Source organism: Salmo salar, chromosome ssa01, assembly GCF_905237065.1.
Source record: "Salmo salar chromosome ssa01, Ssal_v3.1, whole genome shotgun sequence".
NCBI lineage: Eukaryota > Metazoa > Chordata > Actinopteri > Salmoniformes > Salmonidae > Salmo > Salmo salar.
In genome coordinates this window covers 68,820,716-68,846,171 of record NC_059442.1, presented here as the reverse complement: position 1 = coordinate 68,846,171, position 25,456 = coordinate 68,820,716, and the positions used below count along the sequence as shown (strand labels likewise).

The window sequence follows — 25,456 nt, the reverse complement described above, 5'->3', positions numbered from 1 at the left end:
ATACCTTAGAAATGCCATTACTTCAATTTCTCAAACATATTACTATTTTATACCATTTTAAAGACAAGACTCTCGTTAATCTAACCACACTGTCCGATTTCAAAAAGGCTTTACAACGAAAGCAAAACATTAGATTATGCGTTTAGGTAAAAAGATGAAAGAAAATAAAGCATGGGGTCGACTCGTGCACGCGCCTAAGCCCATTGTCCTCTGATCGGCCACTTGCCAAAGGCAATAATGTGTTTCAGCCAGGGGCTGCCTCGATATCATTCAGCTTTTTCCCGGGTTCTGAGAGCCTATGGGAGCCGTAGGAAGTGTCACATTACAGCAAAGATCCTCAGTCTTCAATAAAAAGAGCCAAGATGAACAAGAACTTGTCAGACAGGCCACTTCCTGTTCAGAATCTTCTCAGGTTTTTGCCTGCCATATGAGTTCTGTTATACTCACAGACACCATTCAAACAGTTTTAGAAACTTTAGGGTGTTTTCTATCCAAAGCCAATAATTATATGCATATTCTAGTTTCTGGGCAGTAGTAATAACCAGATTAAATCGGGTACGTTTTTTATCCGGCCGTGTAAATACTGCCCCCTACCCCCAACAGGTTAAGGACAACAAAGTCAAGGTATTGGAGTGGCCATCACAAAGCCCTGACCTCAATCCAATAGAAGATTTGAGGGCAGAACTGAAAAAGCGTGTGTGAGCAAGGAGGCCTACAAACCTGACTCAGTTACACCAGCTCTGTCAGGAGGAATGGGTCAAAATTCACCCAACTTATTGTGGGAAGCGTGTTTTTGTTGTATTTTTAGAGATTCCTTCTTAGGTTAGAATCAGAGGGATGCTCTCGCTAGCCACATTTTCAGCCAATCACATGTTGTCTAACTAACCTCTCTAGGGTCGGCGGGACGAAATCGTCCCACCTACGTAACAGCCAGTGGAATCCTGTGGCGCGTTATTCAAATACCTTAGAAATGCTATTACTTCAATTTCTCAAACATATGACTATTTTACACCATTTTAAAGACAAGACTCTCGTTAATCTAACCACACTGTCCGATTTCAAAAAGGCTTTACAACGAAAGCAAAACATTAGATTATGTCAGCAGAGTACCCAGCCAGAAATAATCAGACACCCATTTTTCAAGCTAGCATATAATGTCACATAAACCCAGAAGACAGCTAAATGCAGCACTAACCTTTTGATGATCTTCATCAGATGACAACCCTAGGACATTATGTTATACAATACATGCATGTTTTGTTCAATCAAGTTCATATTTATATCAAAAACCAGCTTTTTACATTAGCATGTGACGTTCAGAACTAGCATACCCCCCGCAAACTTCCGGGTGAATTTACTAAAAATTTACTAAATTACTCACGATAAACGTTCACAAAAAGCATAACAATTATTTTAAGAATTATAGATACAGAACTCCTCTATGCACTCGATATGTCCGATTTTAAAATAGCTTTTCGGTGAAAGCACATTTTGCAATATTCTAAGTAGATAGCCCGACATCACAGGGCTAGCTATTTAGACACCCAGCAAGTTTAGCACTCACCAAAGTCAGATTTACTATAAGAAAAATGTTATTACCTTTGGTGTTCTTCGTCAGAATGCACTGCCAGGACTTCTACTTCAAAAACAAATGTTGGTTTGGTCCCAAATAATCCATAGTTATATCCAAATAGCGGCATTTTGTTCGTGCGCTCAAGACACTATCCGAAAGGGTAAAGAAGGGTGACGAGCACGACGCATTTCGTGACAAAAAAATTCTAAATATTCCATTACCGTACTTCGAAGCATGTCAACCGCTGTTTAAAATCTATTTTTATGCAATTTTTCTCGTAAAAAAGCGATAATATTCCGACCGGGAATCTGCGTTTAGGTAAAAAGACGAAAGAAAATAAAGCATTCGGTCGACTCGTGCACGCGTCTAAGCCCATTCTCCTCTGATCGGCCACTATCCAAAGGCGCTAATGTGTTTCAGCCAGGGGCTGCCTCGATATCCTTCAGCTTTTTCCTGGGTTCTGAGAGCCTATGGGAGCCGTAGGAAGTGTCACGTTACAGCAAAGATCCTCAGTCTTCAATAAAAAGAGCCAAGATGAACAAGAACTTGTCAGACAGGCCACTTCCTGTTCAGAATCTTCTCAGGTTTTTGCCTGCCATATGAGTTCTGTTATACTCACAGACACCATTCAAACAGTTTTAGAAACTTTAGGGTGTTTTCTATCCAAAGCCAATAATTATATGCATATTCTAGTTACTGGGCAGGAGTAGCAACCAGATTAAATCGGGTACGTTTTTTATCCGGCCGTGTAAATACTGCCCCCTATCCCCAACAGGTTAACAAAAATATGTTCTTAATTTTTCATATTATACGCACAACGTATTGGATGGAAACTTGACAGATAAAGGGGATATACATTCTAAGTTACAGTATTTAATCCAAAATGATAACCTGTATTTCATTCCTTTGGTTGATGCTAAAGGGGGAGAAAGAGCCCTCCCTTCTCCTTAATTTACAACAGGGTGTGGAGGTGTCAAAAAACCCACACCAGTTCCCTCCTCCCTCTGCGGGTGAGAGGAGGTTGTAATTGTCAAGCATTGCCAAGTTGATCTGACCCATTGTGATCCTTACAGGACAGTCATGACACATTTATGTTTTGTATATGTTTTATTTATATCTGTAATTAACCAATGATATCAAGCCACACCCAGCCATGATTACAGACACCTGTGTGTGTCCTTTGACACTATATAAACTAGTGACCCGCAGTGTTTGTCATTATACCCTGATGAAGACAGCTTGTCTCTAGAAACGTTAGTTATTAGGTTATTAAATTATTGCATCTGAGCTCCTAGAGTGTGCGGCTCTCCTAGCCAGCACCTCGCCTAAACAGGTGTGTGTTTTCTTTCGCCTCCAGATTAACCTAACCTATGTATTTGTCACTTCCTGACCATAGTAAGTTGTTATTTTCTATGTTAGAGTAGGTCAGAGCGTGACAGGGGGTGTTTGTCCGTTTTTGTATTTCTATGTTTAGTTTCTAGTTTTGTAGTTCTAGGTTGGTTTTTGTTTGGCATGACCTCCAATTAGAGGCAGCCGGTTGTCGTTGTCTCTAATTGGAGGTCATATTTAAGTTGCTTTTGTCCCACTTGTGTTTTGTGGGTGATTATATTTTGTGAGTGTGTTTGTTCCTCCTGCGTCACGGTTTGTTGTTTTGTTCCTTCAGTTTATTTTGTATCGCATTAAGTTTCACAGTCCAATAAATATGTGGAACGAAACCGACGCTGCATTTTGGTCCAATCATTCAAACAGCCGTGACAGTATTCATGAAAGTGAAAAATACATTGTCATTTAATGTAAACCATATGGAAGGTGTGAAGGATGAGGTCCTTGTGACCAGTTTACAGGAATAGATGGACAAGGTTAATAAGATAGAGGTCTTTCTCCAGATGAAATCCTATGACTAGTGATGTCCGGCCGCCGGCAACCTGTCCACTCGACCCCATCCCCTCCTCCCTTCCCGAGACTATCTCTGGGTACTTTCTCCCTTTCCTCACTTCCCTCATCAACTCATCCCTGACCACTGGCTGAGTCCCCTTTGACTTCAAAAATGGCCCTTCCCTTCTCAAGAAACCAACACTCAACCCCTATAACATAAAAAACTACAGACTGTTATCCCTTCTTTATTTTCTTTCCCCAACTCTCTCGTTATCTCTCTCAGAACGATCTTCTTGACCCTAACCAGTCAGGCTTCAAGACGGGTCACGCAGCCGAGACTGCTCTCCTCTGTGTCACGGAGACTCTCCGCACTGCCAAAGCTGACCCTCTCTCCTCTGTTCTCATCCTTGTAGATCTATCTGTTGCCTTCGACACCATAAACCATCAGATCCTCCTCTCCACCCTCTCAGGGTTGGGCGTCTCAGGGTCTGCACACTCTTGGTTTGCATCCTACCTGGCAGGTCTTTCCTACCAGGTCACGTGGAGAGGATCTGAGTCTGCATCACAGACTCTGACTACTGGTGTCCTCCAGGGCTTGGTTCTAGGCTCTCTCCTCTGTTCTCTATACACAAAGTCACTTGACTCCGTCATATCCTCACATGGCCTCTCTTATCATTGCTATTTGGATGACATTCAACTACTTTTCTCCTTCCCCCCTTCTGACACCAGGGTGGCGACCCACTTTTCTGTGTGCCTGGCAGACATCTCAGCTCGGATGTCGGTCCACCACCTCAAGCTCAACCTCGACAAGAAGGAGTTGCTATTCCTCCCAGGGATGGCCTGCCAACTCCAATACCTCTCCATCACGGATGACAACTCAACAGTGTCCCCCTCACAGAGTGCAAAGAACCTTGGCGTGACCCTGGACAACACCCTGTCATTCTCTGCAAATGTCAAAGCAGTGACTTGCTCCTGCAGGTTCATGCTCTACAACATCCGTTGAGTACAACCCTTCCTCACACAGGAAGTGGTGCAGGTTCTAATCCAGGCTCTTGTCATCTCCCCTCCAGACTACTTCAACTCTCTGTTGGCAGGGCTTCCTGCTTATGCCATCAAACCTCTGCAACTTATCTAGAATGCCGTAGCCCATCTGTTTTCAACCTTCCCAAGTTCTCCCATGTCACACTGCTCTTCCGCATACTCCACTGGCTTTAAGTTGAAGCTCGCATCCACTACAACATCATGGTGCTTGCTTAAAGAGCAGCAAGGGGAACTGCCCCTCCCTGCCTTCAGGCTATGCTCAAACCCTACAACCCAACCAGAGCCCTCCGTGCTGCCCCCTCTGATCTCTTTACTGTCCCACCCCTATGGGTGGTCAGCTCCCGCTCAGCCCAGTCAAAGCTCTTCTCTGTCTTGGCACCGCAATGGTGGAGCCAGCTTCCCCCTGAAGCTAGTGCAGCAGAGTCCCTCCCCATCTTCCCGAAAATGTCTTCAAAAAGTATATTAAATGAATCCCACGGCACTGACGTTCCTCATAACGACTTTTTTGAGGGAAAGTGTACTTGCTACGAGTGTTATATGTGGTTGTCTCACCCAGCTATCTTAAGGTGAATGCACAAATTGCAAGTGCAGCTGGTAGCCTATAGTGGAGCATTGGGCCAGCAAATGAAAGGTTGCTGGTTCGAATCCTGAGACTACTAGGTGAAAAATCTGCTGATGTGCCCTTGAGAAAGGCACTTAACCCTAATTGCTCTGGAGAAGAGTGTTTGCTAAATGACAAAAATGTTAGGTAACACTTTACTTGACAGGCCAGTACGTCAGGAGACGTGGAGGAGGCCGTAGGAGGGCAACAACCCAGCAGCAGGACCGCTACCTCCGCCTTTGTGCAAGGAGTAGCAGGAGAAGCACTGCCAGAGCCCTGCAAAATGACCTACAGCAGGCCACAAATGTGCATGTGTCTGCTCAAACGGTCAGAAACACTCCATGAGGGTGGTATGAGGGCCCGACGTCCACAGGTGGGGGTTGTGCTTACAGCCCAACACCGTGCAGGACGTTTGGCATTTGCCAGAGAACACCAAGATTGGCAAATTCGCCACTGGCGCCCTGTGCTCTTCACAGATGAAAGCAGGTTCACACTGAGCACGTGACAGACGTGACAGAGTCTGGAGATGCCGTGGAGAACGTTCTGCTGCCTGCAACATCCTCCAGCATGACCGGTTTGACGGTGGGTCAGTCATGGTGTGGGGTGGCATTTCTTTGGGGGGCCGCACAACCCTCCATGTGCTCGCCAGAGGTAGCCTGACTGCCATTAGGTACCGAGATGAGATCCTCAGACCCCTTGTGAGACCATATGCTGGTGCGGTTGGCCCTGGGTTCCTCCTAATGCAAGACAATGCTAGACCTCATGTGGCTGGAGTGTGTCAGCAGTTCCTGCAAGAGGAAGGCATTGATGCTATGGACTGGCCCGCCCGTTCCCCAGACCTGAATCCAATTGAGCACATCTGGGACATCATGTCTCGCTCCATCCACCAACGCCACGTTGCACCACAGACTGTCCAGGAGTTGGCGGATGCTTTAGTCCAGGTCTGGGAGGAGATCCCTCAGGAGGCTATCCGCCACCTCATCAGGAACATGCCCAGGCATTGTATGGAGGTCATACAGGCACATGGAGGCCACATACACTATTGAGCCTCATTTTGACTTGTTTTAAGGACATTACATCAAAGTTGGATCAGCCTGTAGTGTGGTTTCCACTTTAATTTTGAGTGTGACTCCAAATCCAGACCTCCATGGGTTGATAAATTGGATTTCCATTGATTATTTTTGTGTGATTTTGTTGTCAGCACATTCAACTATGTAAAGAAAAAAGTATTTAATAAGATTATTTCTTTCATTCAGATCTAGGATGTGTTGTTTAAGTGTTCCCTTCATTTTTTTGAGCATTATATATATATATTTTTACAATTTTCAATTATCATTGTGATTGCGCACACAATGATCACGTATGCCAATGCCGTGTTGCAGATGACTGGGATGAATGCAGGAGAAGATTTCAGGAGCAGGACAAGACACCATCTTTGTGACTGATGACTGATATAAGGGCATGTACGTGATAGGCCTATCTGGCTTATATGATTATGATGGTCATAATGCTTCTTGACTGTGTCCTAAAGTATATTTTCGTAGTCCAAGTAAAGTGGCACTGGATGGTCACAATGTTTCATGGCAGTGTCATAAAGTGTATTTTCTACAAGTTATTTAAAAAAATGTTGAAAAAAATTGTAAAGAATTCTTTCTAACGACTAAGGATTTAAAAAACAAACTTTCAATGGAAAGGAAACTTCTTGGCAGGGAAAAAACGAATTTGAATACATGTGGGTTTTGACACTCTTATGTAGGTGTCATAACCAGCCATAAAATAACGCAATATATGTCACAACAGGTGTAAATAAATGGGTCAAGACCATATTCGAAAATTGTCTAATAAATTCAATCAATCCATTAATCAATATGATGGTGTAATAATGGATGATGATTTTGTTATCCTGTCTCTTTATGACAGTAGGGTTAGTGAGACAGAGACAAGGCAGATCTACTGTGGTGGTGTTGTTGTGGTGAGACAGAGTGGGTTCAAAGGGGACAGATGGCTCACGGTCCGCTCTCATCTGCTGCTCTATCCGTGCCAAAGTTCAGGGAAAAACACTTACACACACTCCACTTCATTCGCTTTCACTGATCCACATAAACAGATTTCCACACAGTCACTGACATGATGTGCAAAGATTAACAAGTCCCTGTCAAAAGTAAGAGGGTTTTTGTTAGTGGAGTTTCAATGTTTCTATTCCGCTATTATAACATTTATAAAGCAGTAATTGTACTCAAGGTAAAAGGCCTGAGTGTGTACCTAGATCATTAGACTGTCAAAATATCAGTCCTGCTTATCTATTTGTCTACTCGAATCTATAAAAAGGGGCATTCTGTTAGTGCTGTCTCACAAGGGACTGCTGTTCCGCAACTCCAGACACAGTCCCAGACTAGACACAACTCAGAATGCTCTCTCACAGTGGCGTCAAGAAGCATGTGATGTTCATTGATGTTATCAGCATTTCAGTTAATTTTCTTTCCCTCCATTTCATGCTGTTGGATTCAACCAGTGAAGAACCTTCATTTTTCAGTTTTCCCAGATGACCGATAATCTGCAACATCGCACAACACAATGGCAAAATGGTCATTATTAGCAGAGATGTGATCTTTTCAGGCTGTAAAGTTGTCTAAGTTCCTTTCATCCTTGTTTCCTAATTGAATTCAAACAGAAAAAAGTTTCATCCTCTGCTGTAGAGTCGTAGACAGATGTTATGCTTGATGTAAGATTGACCTTAAAACCTTTTAATGCAGTGTACTAAATTATGGTCACACAGAGTGTTTCTTGGTAGTCTTAAACAAATCTATATTCAACAAAAATATAAACGCAACATGTAAGGTGTTGGTCCCATGTTTCATGAGCTGAAATAAAAGATCCCAGAAATTTGCCAAACGCACAAAAGCTTATTTCTCTCATATTTTTTGCACAAATTTGTTTACATCCCTGTGAGCATTTCTCCTTTGCCAAGATAATGTGTGGCATATCAAAAAGCTGATTAAACAGCATGATCATTAAACAGGTGCACCTTGTACTGGGGACAATAAAAGGCCCCTTTAAAATGTGCGATTTTGTCACACAACACAATGCCACAGATGACTCAAGTTTTGAGGGAGCTTGCAATTGGGATGCTGACAGAGAATTGAATGTTCATTTCTCTACCATAAGCCTCCTCCAACTTAGTTTTAGAGAATTTGTCCAACCAGCCTCATAATAGCAGACCACGTGTAACCATGCCAGCCCAGGACCACATCCGGCTTTATCTCCTGCGGGATCGTCTGAGACCAGCCACCCGGACAGTTGTTGAAACTGAGGAGTATTTCTGTTTGTAGTAAAGCCCTTTTGTGGGGAAAACTTATTCTGATGGCTGCGCCCATGCCCAGTAATGTGAAATCCATACATTAGGGCCTAGTGAATTTATTTCCTTAACTCAGTCGTTAATTTCCTTAACTCAGTTAAATCGTTGAAATTGTTTGCATTTTGCTTTTATATTTTTGCTCAGTATACTTTGAAATAAAAGTATACACCACACACACATGGTTAAGCGCTTAACAAAGAAGACACCTGTACCATGTCAGATAAAGAGTTGAAAGGTATTCAATTTGGAGTTTGCATCCCAATATTACACTTTATATACATCACAGAAGACTGAAATATAACAAAACAGTTTGACATAGAAATACAGAATTTGCGTCTTTTTTTTTTTAAATAATGAAAAATCTTAATAACATTCTACCCATGAAAGGCGATGTGGTCATTTGACTGCATGAAAAGGTTACTGTATGATTCAGCGCGTCCGTTTCCAAGTTAGCTTTTCTCCATTAAATCCAGCCAGAAAGGAGCTTTTTCATTGGCTAGGGTCTCAGAGGATAGGTGATTAGCATCAGACAGACACTCTCCAACAGAATATTATAGGAGAGTGTTGCACAGTAAGTCTGAAAGCCTTGGGCCTTACTCTACTCTGTATGTAGTAAGGTTAGTGCTCTTAAAGAGTCTCATGTATCAGAAAGGAGAGTAAAATCTGAATTCTATGTCAACTCTAAAACCCATTGTTCATTGGCAATGCCAAGAAGTAGGCTAGATGGTCTGTTGTTTGACAGAGACAAAAGAGAGAGACTGAGACTGAGACAGAGACATACTATCATCGGTTGGATAAAGAGTTCAGTGAATCCCAGTTGCTCTGCTCTCTCTCACACACATTTTCTCTCTGATCCAGTTCAAATGACCTGTGTAGAGACTTTTGCCTCTGAGATTGGAGTTCCTGGTGATCAGTTAGCAGACAGACCAAGAGACCGACAGACACTGGAGTCAACACATTTTTGGCACCTTGACTCACTTTACCTTCACACAGTATCTAGTGTAGTGTGTTGAATACTTACAGGAATTATGGTCTAACTCACACGAAGACTCAGTTCAATCTGCTGCCACATGTAGCTGGGGAGTGCAGCCAGAGAGTTATCACATAGAGGCTAGCTACTGTACTGTATGTTCTTGCACCTGATCCAGCTGGCCTAGCCTGACCTCTGCCTCCCCACAATATATTGACAGACTTTGAACATCACCCTCTGCCACAATCATAATTAACACAGATCAGCCTAAAGTTTTCATATGAATAATACAGAGGAAGCACTACTATTACTGTACCTTTACTTTGTCTTAGAACTGAGGAGTGAAACGCAAGAAAAACTTTGTGTGTCTGTGAGTGTTTTGGCCTTATCAACTCCAGGCGGTCTCATCTGTGTTGAAGAGTGAATCACTAAACTCTTCATCTCCCTGACAGATTTTTTTTTTTTGTGTGTGTGTGTGTGTGTGTGTCTGTGTGGTTGGGAGGAAGCCTCTTGTGTCCACCCCCTCTCCATAACCTCCCCCTTCATCATCGTGGGCTGTGCCCCATCGGAGAGGCAACAGTCTGGGACAGAGAGTACTGTGATGGCCCTGGAGAGAGATCTCTGTGTGTGTGCAGAGAGGGACGGGAGGGTGTGGACGGTAGTTAGGGCATCATCTGGAGTTGGGCACATCCCTGACACACCACTTTACTTCCAATTGGGACAGCCAATCAGCTGTAAGATGAGTAGCAGGGTGTCTTTAGGCTTGTGGCAGAACTGTATGGCAAAGTCATCTGCTGTGTTCTTGTTATGCCAAACATATATGGCATCGAGTGACAAATGGCTTGGCAAATGCACAGTACAGCTCTGAGACCAGGCTAGGGTATATCTGTGATCTTGGTTGAAGTTGCCCGTACACACAGATATATATATATATACACTGCTCAAAAAAATAAAGGGAACACTTAAACAACACAATGTAACTCCAAGTCAATCACACTTCTGTGAAATCAAACTGTCCACTTAGGAAGCAACACTGATTGACAATAAATTTCACATGCTGTTGTGCAAATGGAATAGACAACAGGTGGAATTTTTGGCAATTAGCAAGACACCCCCAATAAAGGAGTGGTTCTGCAGGTGGGGACCACAGACCACTTCTCAGTTCCTATGCTTCCTGGCCTATGTTTTGGTCACTTTTGAATGCCGGTGGTGCTTTCACTCTAGTGGTAGCATGAGACGGAGTCTACAACCCACACAAGTGGCTCAGGTAGTGCAGCTCATCCAGGATGGCACATCAATGTGAGCTGTGGCAAGAAGGTTTGCTGTGTCTGTCAGCGTAGTGTCCAGAGCATGGAGGTGCTACCAGGAGACAGGCCAGTACATCAGGAGACGTGGAGGAGGCCGTAGGAGGGCAACAACCCAGCAGCAGGACCGCTACCTCCGCCTTTGTGCAAGGAGGAGCAGGAGAAGCACTGCCAGAGCCCTGCAAAATGACCTCCTGCAGGCCACAAATGTGCATGTGTCTGCTCAAACGGTCAGAAACAGACTCCATGAGGGTGGTATGAGGGCCCGACGTCCACAGGTGGGGGTTGTGCTTACAGCCCAACACCGTGCAGGACGTTTGGCATTTGCCAGAGAACACCAAGATAGGCAAATTCGCCACTGGCGCCCTGTGCTCTTCACAGATGAAAGCAGGTTCACACTGAGCACATGTGACAGATGTGACAGAGTCTGGAGACGCCGTGGAGAACGTTCTGCTGCCTGCAACATCCTCCAGCATGACCGATTTGGCGGTGGGTCAGTCATGGTGTGGGGTGGCATTTCTTTGGGGGGCCGCACAGCCCTCCATGTGCTCGCCAGAGGTTGCCTGACTGCCATTAGGTACCGAGATGAGATCCTCAGACCCCTTGTGAGACCAAATGCTGGTGCGGTTGGCCCTGGGTTCCTCCTAATGCAAGACAATGCTAGACCTCATGTGGCTGGAGTGTGTCAGCAGTTCCTGCAAGAGGAAGGCATTGATGCTATGGACTGACCCGCCCGTTCCCCAGACCTGAATCCAATTGAGCACATCTGGGACATCATGTCTCGCTCCATCCACCAATGCCACGTTGGACCACAGACTGTCCAGGAGTTGGCGGATGCTTTAGTCCAGGTCTGGGAGGAGATCCCTCAGGAGACCATCCGCCACCTCATCAGGAGCATGCCCAGGCGTTGTAGGGAGGTCATACAGGCACGTGGAGGCCACACACACACTACTGAGCCTCATTTTGACTTGTTTTAAGGACATTACATCAAAGTTGGATCAGCCTGTAGTGTGGTTTTCCACTTTAATTTTGAGTGTGACTCCAAATCCAGACCTCCATGGGTTGATAAATTGGATTTCCATTGATTATTTTTGTGTGATTTTGTTGTCAGCACATCCAACTATGTAAAGAAAAAAGTATTTAATAAGATTATTTCATTCATTCAGATCTAGGATGTGTTGTTTAAGTGTTCCCTTTATTTTTTTTTGCAGTATATATATATATATATATATATATATGATCAGGTTCCACTTCACACATCCACTTTAACCATTGGGGGAAACGCTAAACTGACCTTAGATCTTCCAACTCCTATCTCTGCTGCCCAGAGCTAGAGCCTCTGTGTTTGGAAAAAAAGTCAGTGAAAAGCTTCAAAACACCAGTTTTGGTCATAAGTAAACCATAGTGCTCCATCTAGGCTTAGGTAGTGCTGCTACAATATGGCTCTGCTCTGCACTAACACGGAAGCTTATAAAAAACCCGCTATGCCCTCCGACGAATCATCAAACAGGCAACGTGTCAATACAGGACTAAGATTGAATCGTACTACACCGGCTCCGACGCTCGTCGGATGTGGCAGGGCTTGCAAATCATTACAGACTACAAAGGGAAGCACAGCCGAGAGCTGCCCAGTGACACAAGCCTACCAAACGAGCGAAATTACTTCTATGCTTGCTTCGAGGCAAATAACACTGAAACATGCATGAGAGCACCAGCTGTTCCGGACGACTGTGTGATCACGCTCTCCACAGCCGATGTGAGTAAGACCTTTAAACAGTTCAACATTCACAAGGCCGCAGGGCCAGACTAATTACCAGGACATGTACTGCGAGCATGCGCTGACCAACTAGCAAGTGTCTTCACTGACATTTTCAACCTCTCCCTGTCTGAGTCTGTAATAGCAACATGTTTTAAGCAGACCACCATAGTCCCTGTGCCCAGGAACACTAAGGTAACCTGCCTAAATGACTACCGACCCGTAGGACTCACGTTGCATACTGCCCTAACAGATCCACAGATGATGATATCTCTATTGCACTCCACACTGCCCTTTCCCACCTGGACAAAAGAAACACCTATGTGAGAATGCTATTCATTGACTACAGCTCAGCGTTCAACACCATAGTACCCTCAAAGCTCATCAATAAGCTAAGGACCCTGGGACTAAACACCTCCCTCTGCAACTGGATCCTGGACTTCCTGACGGGCCGCCCCCTGGTGGTAAGGGTAGGTAACAACACTTCCGCCACGCTGATCCTCGACACAGGGGCCCCTCAGGGGTGCATGCTCAGTCCCCTCCTGTACTCCCTGTTCACTCATGACTGCATGGCCAGGCACAACTCCAACACAATCATTAAGTTTGCCGATGACACAACAGTGGTAGGCCTGATCACCGACAACGACGAGACAGCCTATAGGGAGGAGGTCAGAGATCTGGCCGTGTGGTGCCAGGACAACAACCTCTCCCTCAACATGATCAAGACAAAGGAGATGATTGTGGACTACAGGACAAGGAGGACCGAGCACGCCCCCATTGGGTAGTGCGTATGGCCCAGTATATCACTGGGGCCAAGCTTCCTGCCATCCAGGACCTCTATACCAGGCGGTGTCAGAAGAAGGCCCTAAAAATTGTCAAAGACTCCAGCCACCCTAGTCATAGACTGTTCTCTACTCCACGGCAAGCGGTACCGGAGCGCCAAGTCTAGGTCCAAGAGACTTCTAAACATGTTCGACCCCCAAGCCATAAGACTCCTGAACATCTAATCAAATGGCTATCCAGACTATTTGCATTGCCCCCCCCTTTACGCTGCTGCTACTCTCTGTTATTATCTATGCATAGTCACTTTAATAACTCTACCTACATGTGCATATTACCTCAATTACCTCAACTAACCGGTGCCCCCACACATTGACTCTTTACCGGTACCCCCTGTATATAGACTCTCTATTTTTACTTTACAGCTGCATTTAACTACGTGTTACTTTCATTTCTTATTCTTATTCGTATTTTTTAAACTGCATTGTTGGTTAGGGGCTTGTAAGTAAGCATTTGACTGTTGTGTTCGGAGCATGTGTCTAATAACATTTGATTTGATTTATCCAGCCTTGATTATGGGTGTAGAAGTGAGTATATGAAAGCACCTGGAAGACTGTCTTCTTGCTGCGGAACACTTACCATTGAGAGATATTACAGTCCCCCAACTATATTCCTGTTTTGGTGTAGCACTATATAGCAATCCCCTCAATGGCTCAATTGACTTTTGATTCATAATCATATTGCCAGGGGGAAATACATTAGAATGCGTGGGCCAATGTTTACGTACCTAAGGGCCATGCCAGTTACCGGGCTGAAAATGAAGTCATAAGTTGTCGACCTCACCCAAGGGTGGACAGTAGTGTAGAGAGCCAATGGGGGTAAGGGCAGAGAAGGGAGATGATGTGCGATTCATTGACGTGTGTAATGGGAAAAAAGCAGTGGGCCGCTGCAGCTATGTGATATCAGAAGAGCTCTGTCTTTTTCAATGTCTCCTCTCACTCTCTCTCTCCCACACACACTCAAACAGACACATGCTCACTTATGCTCCCTACTCACCCAAGATTGGATGTAATTAGTTTCATCTTCATTTTAAGTAGTGTACCAAACCTTCATGGTTTTACCATGTTATTGTCACAGCTAGCCCATGTGTTGACCTCCTTTAAAAAGGCAATGTTACAGAAATCTTGGTTTTACCAGCAGCTTTTGAAAGAGAGTCGTTTTGTGTTTATAACTTGTTAATACAAGAGACACAGGTTCTCATGCATGACTGTGTGTTTGGCCACTAGGAAGTATCATCCATGGGAACATCAGACCTAGTAGGAGCAGTGCACAGCATCTTTGTTACTTCCGCACAGTGTCTGGCTGTTATTATGTTATGTTAATGGAGGCATTGTCATGGATCCTCCACTAGAGTCCTGTGTTCCTCCGCTCAGCACACACACTGCCGTGCAGGTCTCTGCACAGAATGTGATGATGTCACTGGATTCCTACCATACCGTACCACAATTCTAGACGATCTTCTCTCCCTTTCTCTCCTTCCCCAATGATGATGGTTCAAAAATACATCCATTCTCAGTTTTCTCTCTTTCCTTCTCTCTCTGTCTGAATCTGTGTAAAGCTACATAGTGAGTGATGTGTGTAGGTTTGAAATGTTCAGCTGAGTTGTATTTTGGAGGAAATCCCTCTATGACCCCCAGATCCCCCCATGTCAGCGGGTTCCCCTTCTGCTCACACTCAGCCTGGAGGTGTATTGACAGTAGAATGGGTCCCTCTGTCTGAAGGTTTTCTCATGGTCCAGCCTATTACTATATTTTTTCTCTCTCTCTCTCTCTCGCTCTCGCTCTTCCCTTTCCACCCACATCTCTGATGTTTTCACGTCCCAGGTGACTTAGTGTTGTTGTGCCCTTGAGCCAGATCTCTGCAGTACATATCTTGTTCCTCTGGTGGCTTTTCTACACAAGTCCTCCACATGGGTTTTCCTGCTGGATGTCTTCTATATTTTTACATTTAGATGTTGTGATGTTTTATCTTATAGCCTTAGACTATCTTATAATTTTCTATAACTTGGTTTCATGTTTGTTTAGCCAAGGGGTAAAGCAGTCCCTGAGGAACAAATACTATAACTTTTTTTAGAATTCGGTAACTGACTTTCTGGAAGATCACACTGGTAGAGCCTTTATTAAGTGAATGTGCTTTTGCTGTGAGATTCATTTAATGTCAACTCATTTGGAACACTCATAGTTTGTCTGGTCCTAGAAGACCCATGCTGAGCTGCTACTAAGAGCTGTACAATACCAAGAAAACAGTCTTTGCTTCTTAGCTCTGCATGCTGTTATACAGTGCATGCTCTCATTTCACTCTGAAGGCAGACCCTCTTTAGTCATTTGTTATCTGGGTTCAGCACACCAAAGGCCACCAGTTAATAAAAAATAAAAAGAACTCAATGTTCTGTTTTTGGCCTTTCATAGCCTTAAAAAAGGGGTGTGCATCATGTGATTTTATTGATCATTATTGCATGATTTTCTATGTAATTTGATCAGACAGTCTACAGTACATTGAAATCATATGACATGATACTTCATGTTGTCTTCAAGGCTCCTGTGCAGAGTTGATTCGCTTGTGTAATGGTTGTTGATTTACAGTGTGTGTGAGAATTTCTCTCAAGTGGGCTTGACTCTCTTCCTCCTCCACTGTAACCTCACGTGTTGCCATGGTAACAGCCCAGTTCCAAAGCAGATGCTGTTACTTGGAAGGACCTGTGATCTACCAGTCACGTGTTCCAGCTGACTGTTCCATGGCACATCACGGTGCGTCACTCACTCCACTGTGTGCTTTTGAAGTAGACATTGTACTTACCCAGAATGCAAGGGAGGCTATTCCTCTGGAGCTGTGACAGCCAATGACAACCCAGCTTGGACGTGTGTGTGTGTGTGTGTGTGTGTGTGTGTGTGTGTGTGTGTGTGTGTGTGTGTGTGTGTGTGTGTGTGTGTGTGTGTGTGTGTGTGTGTGTGTGTGTGTGTGTGTGTGTGCGTGCGTGTCTGGGGACGTGTCTTGTCTGCAGAGTTGGCAGAACAAAGCCTTGCTGGCCTATAAATAGTTGCCTCTTGTCTCATGTTGATGAACTGCATTTGTCGTATCTCCAAATATCAGAGGCAGTCCAACAAAATCACATTTGAGAGAACAAGCTATTTTGAAAAAAAGGGGTACATTTCCCAATCTTGGAGCTTTGCACTTACACATAGCAATATAATAGTGATGACTTACAGAAAAAAGAATGTTCAAAGCATAAACAAAATATGGTGTTGGGGGAGGGCGTGTGCAAAGCCGTCCGAAAGGGATAGAGATCAACTGGGGCCGGGGGGGTTCATGCCAGATAGTGGGACCCAGGCTGTCTCCTGGCTGATCTATGTGGGGCATGTGTTAAGGGGGTGGATGTGGGAGGATGGGGTGTCCTTAATACCGGAGGGAAAGTCCCCTTAATCCCTCCTCAAACTGTCCCCATTGACTAGTTGTGCCCCCCAGCCCCCCGAAATAGCGTCTGGTGGCATTGTTGTGCCCTGCAGCTCCCCACCAGCCCTCCACCTCCCTGTTGTTTGGATAGGAAGCCCCCTTATACACACACATACAAACACGGGCACACACAAACACACACGTGCATGCATGCACACAAACACCACACACACACACTCCCTTTGTGGGGGAAAAGAGCTGATAAGCAGGATGACAATAAATAGTCTCGTGCTGGCAGTGACGGAGGGAGGGAGAGAGAGAGACAGAAGGAGGGAGAGAGAACGACAGAGTGAGGAGAGTGGGTTGACATGGTTGACCCCTTTTAGCAAAAGTATTTGTTTCAGCTGCTATTTTCAGTGTCCCCCTCCCTCCCTATCCTTGGATATCACGATTACATTTACCCCCCCTCCCCCCTCTGAGAGAGCGTTAGAGTAAGAGACGGGGGAGGAAGTTCTATCTACTAGTATGGTAAGTCAGGCTGTTCTCCCTGTCCTAGACCCTACCATCTCTAGGGAACTTTCTGAGGGAGCTCTGGGAGATAGAAGGGATTTGCCCTTGTTGACATAAAGAGTGAGCAAGAGGGAGGGAGAGGGAGAAAAGGATTTGGCATGTGTCCTTTTTCTATGTCGAAGACAGACAAACACTTACAGAGGGGATTGTTTACTTCTCTTGGAAGGTTAGATACAGAAGCTAACCTCTCTTCCTCTTCACCTCTCTGCCTCCATCCCTTCATTGCGTGGAGCATCAAGGAAGCGTTATTTTGGGTGTCCTGCTGGGTTGGGATTTGTTATTTTTTTGCCTTGGTCACCTGACATAATGGCATCTTGCTCTTCCCTGTCCCTCTCCCTGTGCTGTGCTGTGTACTGAGTGTGGTTCTGCTTGGAACAGAGCTAATTGAGAGCTCAGGTTTCACTCCTGAACTACAGAGAGAGAGGGGGAAACATGGCTGTGGAAGAGGCAGCAGACTTCCTGACAATAGTAAGTGTTCCCTGGAATTGTTTACATTTTTGTGTCACTACTGCCTTGTGAGGAGTTGTGAAAGGGGATTGTGGTGAGGAGTTAGTATGGTGTTTCGATTTGATATCCTGGACTGTGAAGAGCTCAGAGGTCACCAGTCCCTGTAGTATAGCCTTGTGGTGCAGCGTAGTGCATGGATACAGGATGGTTATGGGACATAAACATGTAGCCATCTGTGTTGGAGAGGCTGGTTCTCCTACTACAGAGGACATTTTGTTTGTTTGGCATAAGGGTATAAGGGAATAATACTGGTGGCAACATGGGCTTTGTAATTTCCAGTTTGTGTTTGCACTAGAGCGAACTATCTAAAGGATGCTCTTTGTCAGGGATCCAGTGCAAACCAGCTGACCTTGACAGGTAATGTGATAAGGGAAAATCAGATGTGCAGCGTAGAGCATCCTGCTGCTTGCACAGGGAATTTCTTAAGGCTTTGTGAATGGCTTGAATTTGATGGATAATCTCTCCACTGATAATTGTCCTCTGATCTGCTATACAAGTGTGTGTGTGTGTGTGTGTGTGTGTGTGTGTGTGTGTGTGTGTGTGTGTGTGTGTGTGTGTGTGTGTGTGTGTGTGTGTGTGTGTGTGTGTGTGTGTGTGTGTGTGCACGCAAACCATTGAAGCACTGACCTAGAGATAACTTCTTTCCCTTCCCTATTTTTAGTGCCTGGGTGTGGGCTCTCATATCTAGTTGTATATAGTTGTATCGGAGTTATAGCATGTGGGCCTCCCGAGTGACGCAGTGGTCTATGGCACTGCATCACAGTTTTTTGCAAGTGTATATATACTTTTTTTAAATACTTGATTTGCATAAGTATTCAGACCCTTTGCTATGAGACTCGAAGTTGAGCTGAGATGCATCCTGTTTCCATTGATAATCCTTAAGATGTTTCTACAACTTAATTGGAGTCCACCTGTGCTAAATTCAATTGATTGGACATGGTTTAGAAAGGCACACACCTGTCTATATAAGGTCCCACAGGAAGTGTCCGTAGAGCTCAGAGACAGGATTGTGTCAAGGCACAGATCAGGGGAAGGGTATCAAAACATTTCTGCAGCATTGAAGGTCCCCAAGAATGCAGTGGCCTCCATCATTCTTGAATGGTAGAAGTTTGGAACCTCCAAGACTCTTCCTAGAGCTGGCCGCCCAACCAAAGTGAGCAAACAGGGGAGGAGGGCCTTGGTCAGGGAGGTGACCAAGAAACCGATGGTCACTCTGACAGAGATCCAGAGTTCCTCTGTGGAGATGGGAGAGCCTTCCAGAAGGACAACCATCTCTGCAGCACTCCACCAATCAGCCCTTTATGGTAGAGTGGCCAGATGAAATCCACTCCTCAGTAAAAGGCAATTGACAGGCCGCTTGGAGTTTTCCAAAAGGCTCTCCGACCACGAGAAACAAGATTCTCTGGTCTGATGAAACCAAGATTGAGCTCTTTGGCCTGAATGCCAAGCGTCACGTCTGGAGGAAACCTGGCACCAGCCCTACGGTGAAGCATGGTGGTGACAGCATAATGCTGTGGGGATGTTTTTCAGCGGCATGGACTGGCAAGCAAGTCAGGATAGAGGCAAAGATGAACGGAGCAAAGTATGGAGAGATCCTTGATAAAAACCTGCTCCAGAGCGCTCAGGACCTCAGACTGGGGTTAAGGTTCACCTTCCTACAGAACAATGACCCTAAGCACACAGCCAAGACAACGCAGGAGTGGCTTTGGGACAAGTCTCTGAATGTCATTGAGTGGCCCAGCCAGAGCCCGGGCTTTAACCCAATCGAACATCTCTGGAGAGACCTGAAAATAGCTGTGCCACAACGCTCCTCATCCAACCTGACAGAGCTAGAGACGATCTGCAGAGAAGCTTGTAGCGTCATTCCCAAGAAGACTGAATGCTGTTATTGCTGCCAAAGGTGCTTCAACAAAGTACTGAGTAAAGGGTCTGAATACTTATGTAAATGTCATATATATTTATTTATTTTTCATAAATTAGCAAACATTTCTAAAAAAACAGTTTTTCCTTTGTCATTATGGTGTATCGTGTTTAGATTGATGAGGGGGGAAAATGATTTGATCAATTTTAGAATAACGCTGTAACGTAACAAAATGTGGAAAAAGTCAAGGGGTCTGAATACTTTCTGAAGGCACTTTATATAGTTGTAGCCTATATTAGAGCTGAGAGCACAGCATGTGCAGGTACCAGTGTTTTTGTTGTATTTTTAGAGATTCCTTCTTAGGTTAGAATCAGAGGGATGCTCTCGCTAGCCACATTTTCAGCCAATCACATGTTGTCTAACTAACCTCTCTAGGGTCGGCGGGACGAAATCGTCCCACCTACTCAACAGCCAGTTGAATCCCGTGGCGCGTTATTCAAATACCTTAGAAATGCTATTACTTCAATTTCTCAAACATATGACTATTTTACACCATTTTAAAGACAAGACTCTCGTTAATCTAACCACACTGTCCGATTTCAAAAAGGCTTTACAACGAAAGCAAAACATTAGATTATGTCAGGAGAGTACCCAGCCAGAAATAATCAGACACCCATTTTTCAAGCTAGCATATAATGTCACATAAACCCAAACCACAGCTAAATGCAGCACTAACCTTTGATGATCTTCATCAGATGACAACCCTAGGACATTATGTTATACAATACATGCATGTTTTGTTCAATCAAGTTCATATTTATATCAAAACCAGCTTTTTACATTAGCATGTGACGTTCAGAACTAGCATACCCCCCGCAAACTTCCGGTGAATTTACTAAATTACTCACGATAAACGTTCACAAAAAACATAACAATTATTTTAAGAATTATAGATACAGAACTCCTCTATGCACTCGCTATGTCCGATTTTAAAATAGCTTTTCGGTGAAAGCACATTTTGCAATATTCTGAGTAGATAGCCCGGCATCACAGGGCTAGCTATTTAGACACCCACCAAGTTTAGGACCTGACCAAAGTCGGATTTACTATAAGAAAAATGTTATTACCTTTGCTGTTCTTCGTCAGAATGCACTCCCAGGACTTCTACTTCAATAGCAAATGTTGGTTTGGTTCAAAATAATCCATAGTTATGTTCAAATATCCTCTGTTTTGTTCGTGCGTTCAAGACACTATCCGAATGGTAAAGAAGGGTGACGCGCACGACGCATTTCGTGACAAAAGAATTCTAAATATTCCATTACCGTACTTCGAAGCATGTCAACCGCTGTATAAAATCAATTTTTATGCCATTTTTGTCACAGAAAATGTTGTACTCTTCGGCGAATATGTCGCATGGGAGAGAGAAGGACCAAGGCGCAGCGGGATTGTGGACACTCATGTTTATTACTGACAAAACATGTAAGGCATCCACTTGAAAAACAACACTAGACAGTACTCACGACATGGACAGTCTTGCAGGCTATACAATACGCAGTGCAAAATCAACTCCCCACAACCCCAAAGAAAAACACACACACCTATATAGGACTTCCAATCAAAGGCAACTATACACACCTGCCTTCAATTGGAAGTCCCAATCACCAACACAACATTTAACAAACACAAACCACCTGCCACATCCTGACCAAGACTAAGCAATACGCCCTCTGCTGGTCAGGACGTGACAATTTTTCTCGTAAAAAAGCGATAATATTCCGACCGGGAAAGCGTGTTTACGTTCAAAGAGAGAGAAAGTAAAAACATGGGATCCCCTCGTGCACGTGCCTGAGTCTCATAGTAGTCTGACCGGCCACTATCCAAACGCGCTAATGTTTTTCAGCCAGAGGCTGGAATTACATCATTCAGCTTTTTCCCGGGTTCTGAGAGCCTATGGGAGCCGTAGGAAGTGTCACGTTACAGCAAAGATCCTCAGTTTTCAATAAACAGAGCCAAGAAGAACAAGAACTTGTCAGACAGGCCACTTCCTGTAAGGAATCTTCTCAGGTTTTTGCCTGCCATATGAGTTCTGTTATACTCACAGACACCATTCAAACAGTTTTAGAAACTTTAGGGTGTTTTCTATCCAAAGCCAATAATTATATGCATATTCTAGTTACTGGGCAGGAGTAGTAACCAGATTAAATCGGGTACGTTTTTTATCCGGCCGTGCAAATACTGCCCCCTATCCCCAACAGGCTAAGTGACTCACAGCCTGTGAGTCAAAGATAGGGATGGAAGTCTACATCGAGATGTGTAGCGTAGCCATTTAGATCAATATTATTGAAGGAAGCTAATTCATTTATTTCAATTGACTGATTTCCTTATATGAACTTTAACTCAGTAAAATCTTTTAAATGGTTATATGTTGCATTTATATTTTTGTTCAGTACACATGTGGTATAGTCACTCATTTCCCTTGCATCCTTTACACTTCAACATTATATATACTGTAGGCCGTATTTTCTGTTTTGGCGATTTTTTTCATGGTATTAACCATTATGTAACTGCATAAAATGACTTTGAGCATGACCTATGGGGATGATTTGCTAATGATAAATAGAAGTGCTTACAATCCTGCTGTCAATACTTTCCCATTATAATCCATGAACTATTCTAGTACTGGTCCACATCCATCTCCTGTACACCAATGGCCCTTTGAGAAAAGCATCATTTGCAATGACATCTGTCTAACTAATAGCTCCACAATGAATGCATTAACCTGTCAATAGTGTTGTTTTTCCCCAATGGAAAGTGCGTGTCTGTGTGGTGGTTGGATGCTTTTTGGCACCAATCGGTATTCTAAGCTCATGTGGCCCTAGGCTGTGTTTTTGTATCGATGGGGACCAGGGATAAATGAGACAATGATGCGGGTTCTGGGCTCAAACTGAGCAAACCAGCAGCCTGGAGCACTGACATCAACATGCCGTGTGTGTGTGCGCGCGAGTATATTTCTATGTAGAATATAGAAGATATGTGTGTGTGTAGGTGGATGCTTTGCAGTGCCTCTGTGTGGGTATGTCTGTGTTTTTGTTCTACTACCTACTTGTCACATTGACATCATGTGGGGGATATCGCAAAGAAAATCACTCCACACAAAACAGTAACCCCCAGACTCAATGATGTCATAAGTGATATCTGGGCCAAACACTAATTCAACAAAACTCTTTGCAGCTCTACTCTGCCTCAATATTGGATTGTCATTTTTATAGCAGCTTAACAGAAAATGTGCCACATGTTTGCTGTTGAGATGCTGTTGGCCTAAGTGGAGCTGTATCATAATTCAGACTGAATTAGTAAATAAGAGCTTTCTCTATAACAGGGAATCAGTCGTCAGTCAGAGCGACGGAGCCTCACTCCCTTTAACTATCTAACAGTAGATTAATGATATTCCTTCAGGCTTAGCCTACTCTTTATTGGCCTAATTTCTTTGAACTTCTGATCTGCAAAGTTTAATCATATTTTCAAAGCTAATCTCTCTCCATCCTCTGTAATGCCTTACACACAAAGACGATTTTCTCTCTCCGACTTGAATGCGATGGGATGGTATTTGAAATGGCGGTCACCCGTGTCACTAGTCATTTGCCTGTGATGGAGAGACTGGTTTTAAAGACTGTTGCCTAGTAGCTTTATAAACTGTACTGTAGTCTGGCCAATTCCAGAGCCACTTGGGTCACTGAACTCAGTGTGACTTCATATTGAACGTGTTATCTTTGGAGGCCTCTGCTCCAACTTCCTTGACAGTGCGTCCCCTTTAGATACGCTGGAGCAGAATGTTGAAGAACATGGGGAATCTGGGTGATTCCTTTATGATGAATGATAGACATGCAAATCATCTGCAGTAAAAACTCCACATGATCACTCCACCGTTGTCTTGGTGAGAGTGGTGACAGTGGTGAAAGTTATTGCTTAGCTTGTGAAATAAATGTCAGACAAACATAAGTCAGTTATGTAGGCTTTAATGGGAGGGCTCTTCAATGAAAGTTGTACTTCAGAGGAGCACTAGCACTGTATCCACGATACCACCATCCGTGATCCTATACTATGTATGTTGACATGGGTTGAGGCATAAATTAATGTTTGGTTGTCTGACTGTCAACAGCAATGAGACACCATAACGCTAAGTGGCCTCACATGTTGATGTCAGAGGTCTGAGTTAAGAGTCAAGCATCTGACACTGAACAAACCTCAGAGCCAGTAGCCACTCTATCATAGACTATTCTCAGAGATCCTTGACAGTCACTTACAGCATGCGCTTGTTATGTAACCACCACACACTGTGGGAAAGTGTGTCTGCTTGTGTGTTTGCGCCCCCCAAAAAACAAATAATAGACCTATGACACTTATCCTCATGTTTTGTTTTGAAGATTTTTTTTGGGGGGGGGGGGGTACAGAGCTCAATGTCACTACAAATCATTGAGATAATGTGTTGTCTCTAACTGAGAAAATAAGAATTGGAGGAAGGGTGCTAGGAGTAATTTAATGACATGCTCTGGAATGGATTTTGTTCTGAAATGAGGGAAGGTGTCATGGTTGTTGTAAGAGACGGACCAAGGCGCAGCATGTGTTGAGGTCCACATATTTATTTAACGTGAAACTTCTTCAACAAAACAACTCACAAGCAACAAAACGTGACTACGTGGTGCAACAAGCACAAAACCAAACAATATCCCACAAACACAAGTGGGAGAAATGGCTACCTAAATATGATCCCCAATTAGAGGCAACGATTACCAGCTGCCTCTAATTGAGAACCATACAAAACACCACCATAGAAATAATGAACTAGAACACCCCCTAGTCACGCCCTGACCTACTACACCATAGAGAACCAAGGGACGTGACAGAAGAAGTCTGCCAACTAGCTGAGTCTGGAGAGAAGCCAGCAGTACTAACTGTTCGCAATGAAGGACAGGGGTTACCAGTGTTCTAGGTCAAGGAGGAGTTGTCGAAAGCTTTGTACTAGAGAGATATACCTTTAGAGGCATTCGAGTCATAGGATGGAAAGTTCTCACCTGTTTTGAAATTACCCCTCCTCAGATTCACATTGCCATTGAGAATCACTGCCTCTGCCATGTGCCAAACAATGCCCTTTAGCTATGTTAATATTCATAGTTACAGCACTACGGTTTTATTACAGAAAATGCCCAGGTGTTTAAATGAGAAACATTGTGGCATTTGTCCATATACTGTTACATTAGTCTCTTCAAAGACGAAAGCAATGAAATTGCACTAATAGTTCACTGCCACTGTTCTGCCATAGAGGCTTGTGTTTGGAAAAGGGAACAGGCATTTATGTATGCTATGATACTAAGATCTTTGGTAATGTGTTGTTCTCACTCACTCACTCACTCACTCACTCACTCACTCACTCACTCACTCACTCACTCACTCACTCACTCACTCACACACACACACACACACTCTTCTGACATTGCTCCCACAGTCCACTCTGAGTCCCTATCACTGGAGCAATCTAGAAGAATGTCTTGTTCATTTGTCAAGCCATCAGAGCTATTCCTGGAAAAGTATGGGGGTGGGGAATAGGTTGTGGCACTCATGTTGTTTGGGTCTGCCAGTTTACTGTAAGTGTCTCTCGAAACGGGCTAAATTTAGAAGGTCTGGGCATTGGTTAATTCAGGGGAATTTTGCCTCTGAGACCATTTTATGTAGCAGTCTATCTCAACTGCATGTCTGAGGGCATGTGTACTGGTGCTGGGTTTTGGAAATCAACTTCATACAATTACAGCAAGCAA

The 25,456-nt window shown here is 44.1% G+C and overlaps 1 protein-coding gene across 50 annotated transcripts in view; it reads left to right on the top strand.

The window, feature by feature from the left end:
• The window catches only part of LOC106607745 (ankyrin-3), a 148,641-nt gene that overhangs the window by 38,320 nt on the left and 84,865 nt on the right, over window positions 1-25,456 (top strand). Inside the window, exon 1 of one of the 50 annotated variants that reach the window (XM_045721516.1) lies at window positions 17,256-17,743. The exons of 48 other annotated variants lie outside the window; for them this stretch is intronic. In XM_045721516.1, coding sequence (XP_045577472.1) covers window positions 17,708-17,743 — 36 coding nt within the window. In that variant the 5' untranslated portion in view covers window positions 17,256-17,707. Of the gene's footprint in view, window positions 1-17,255; window positions 17,744-25,456 lie in introns of those variants that run through there. One more of the 50 variants, XM_045721587.1, reaches the window with a different exon arrangement.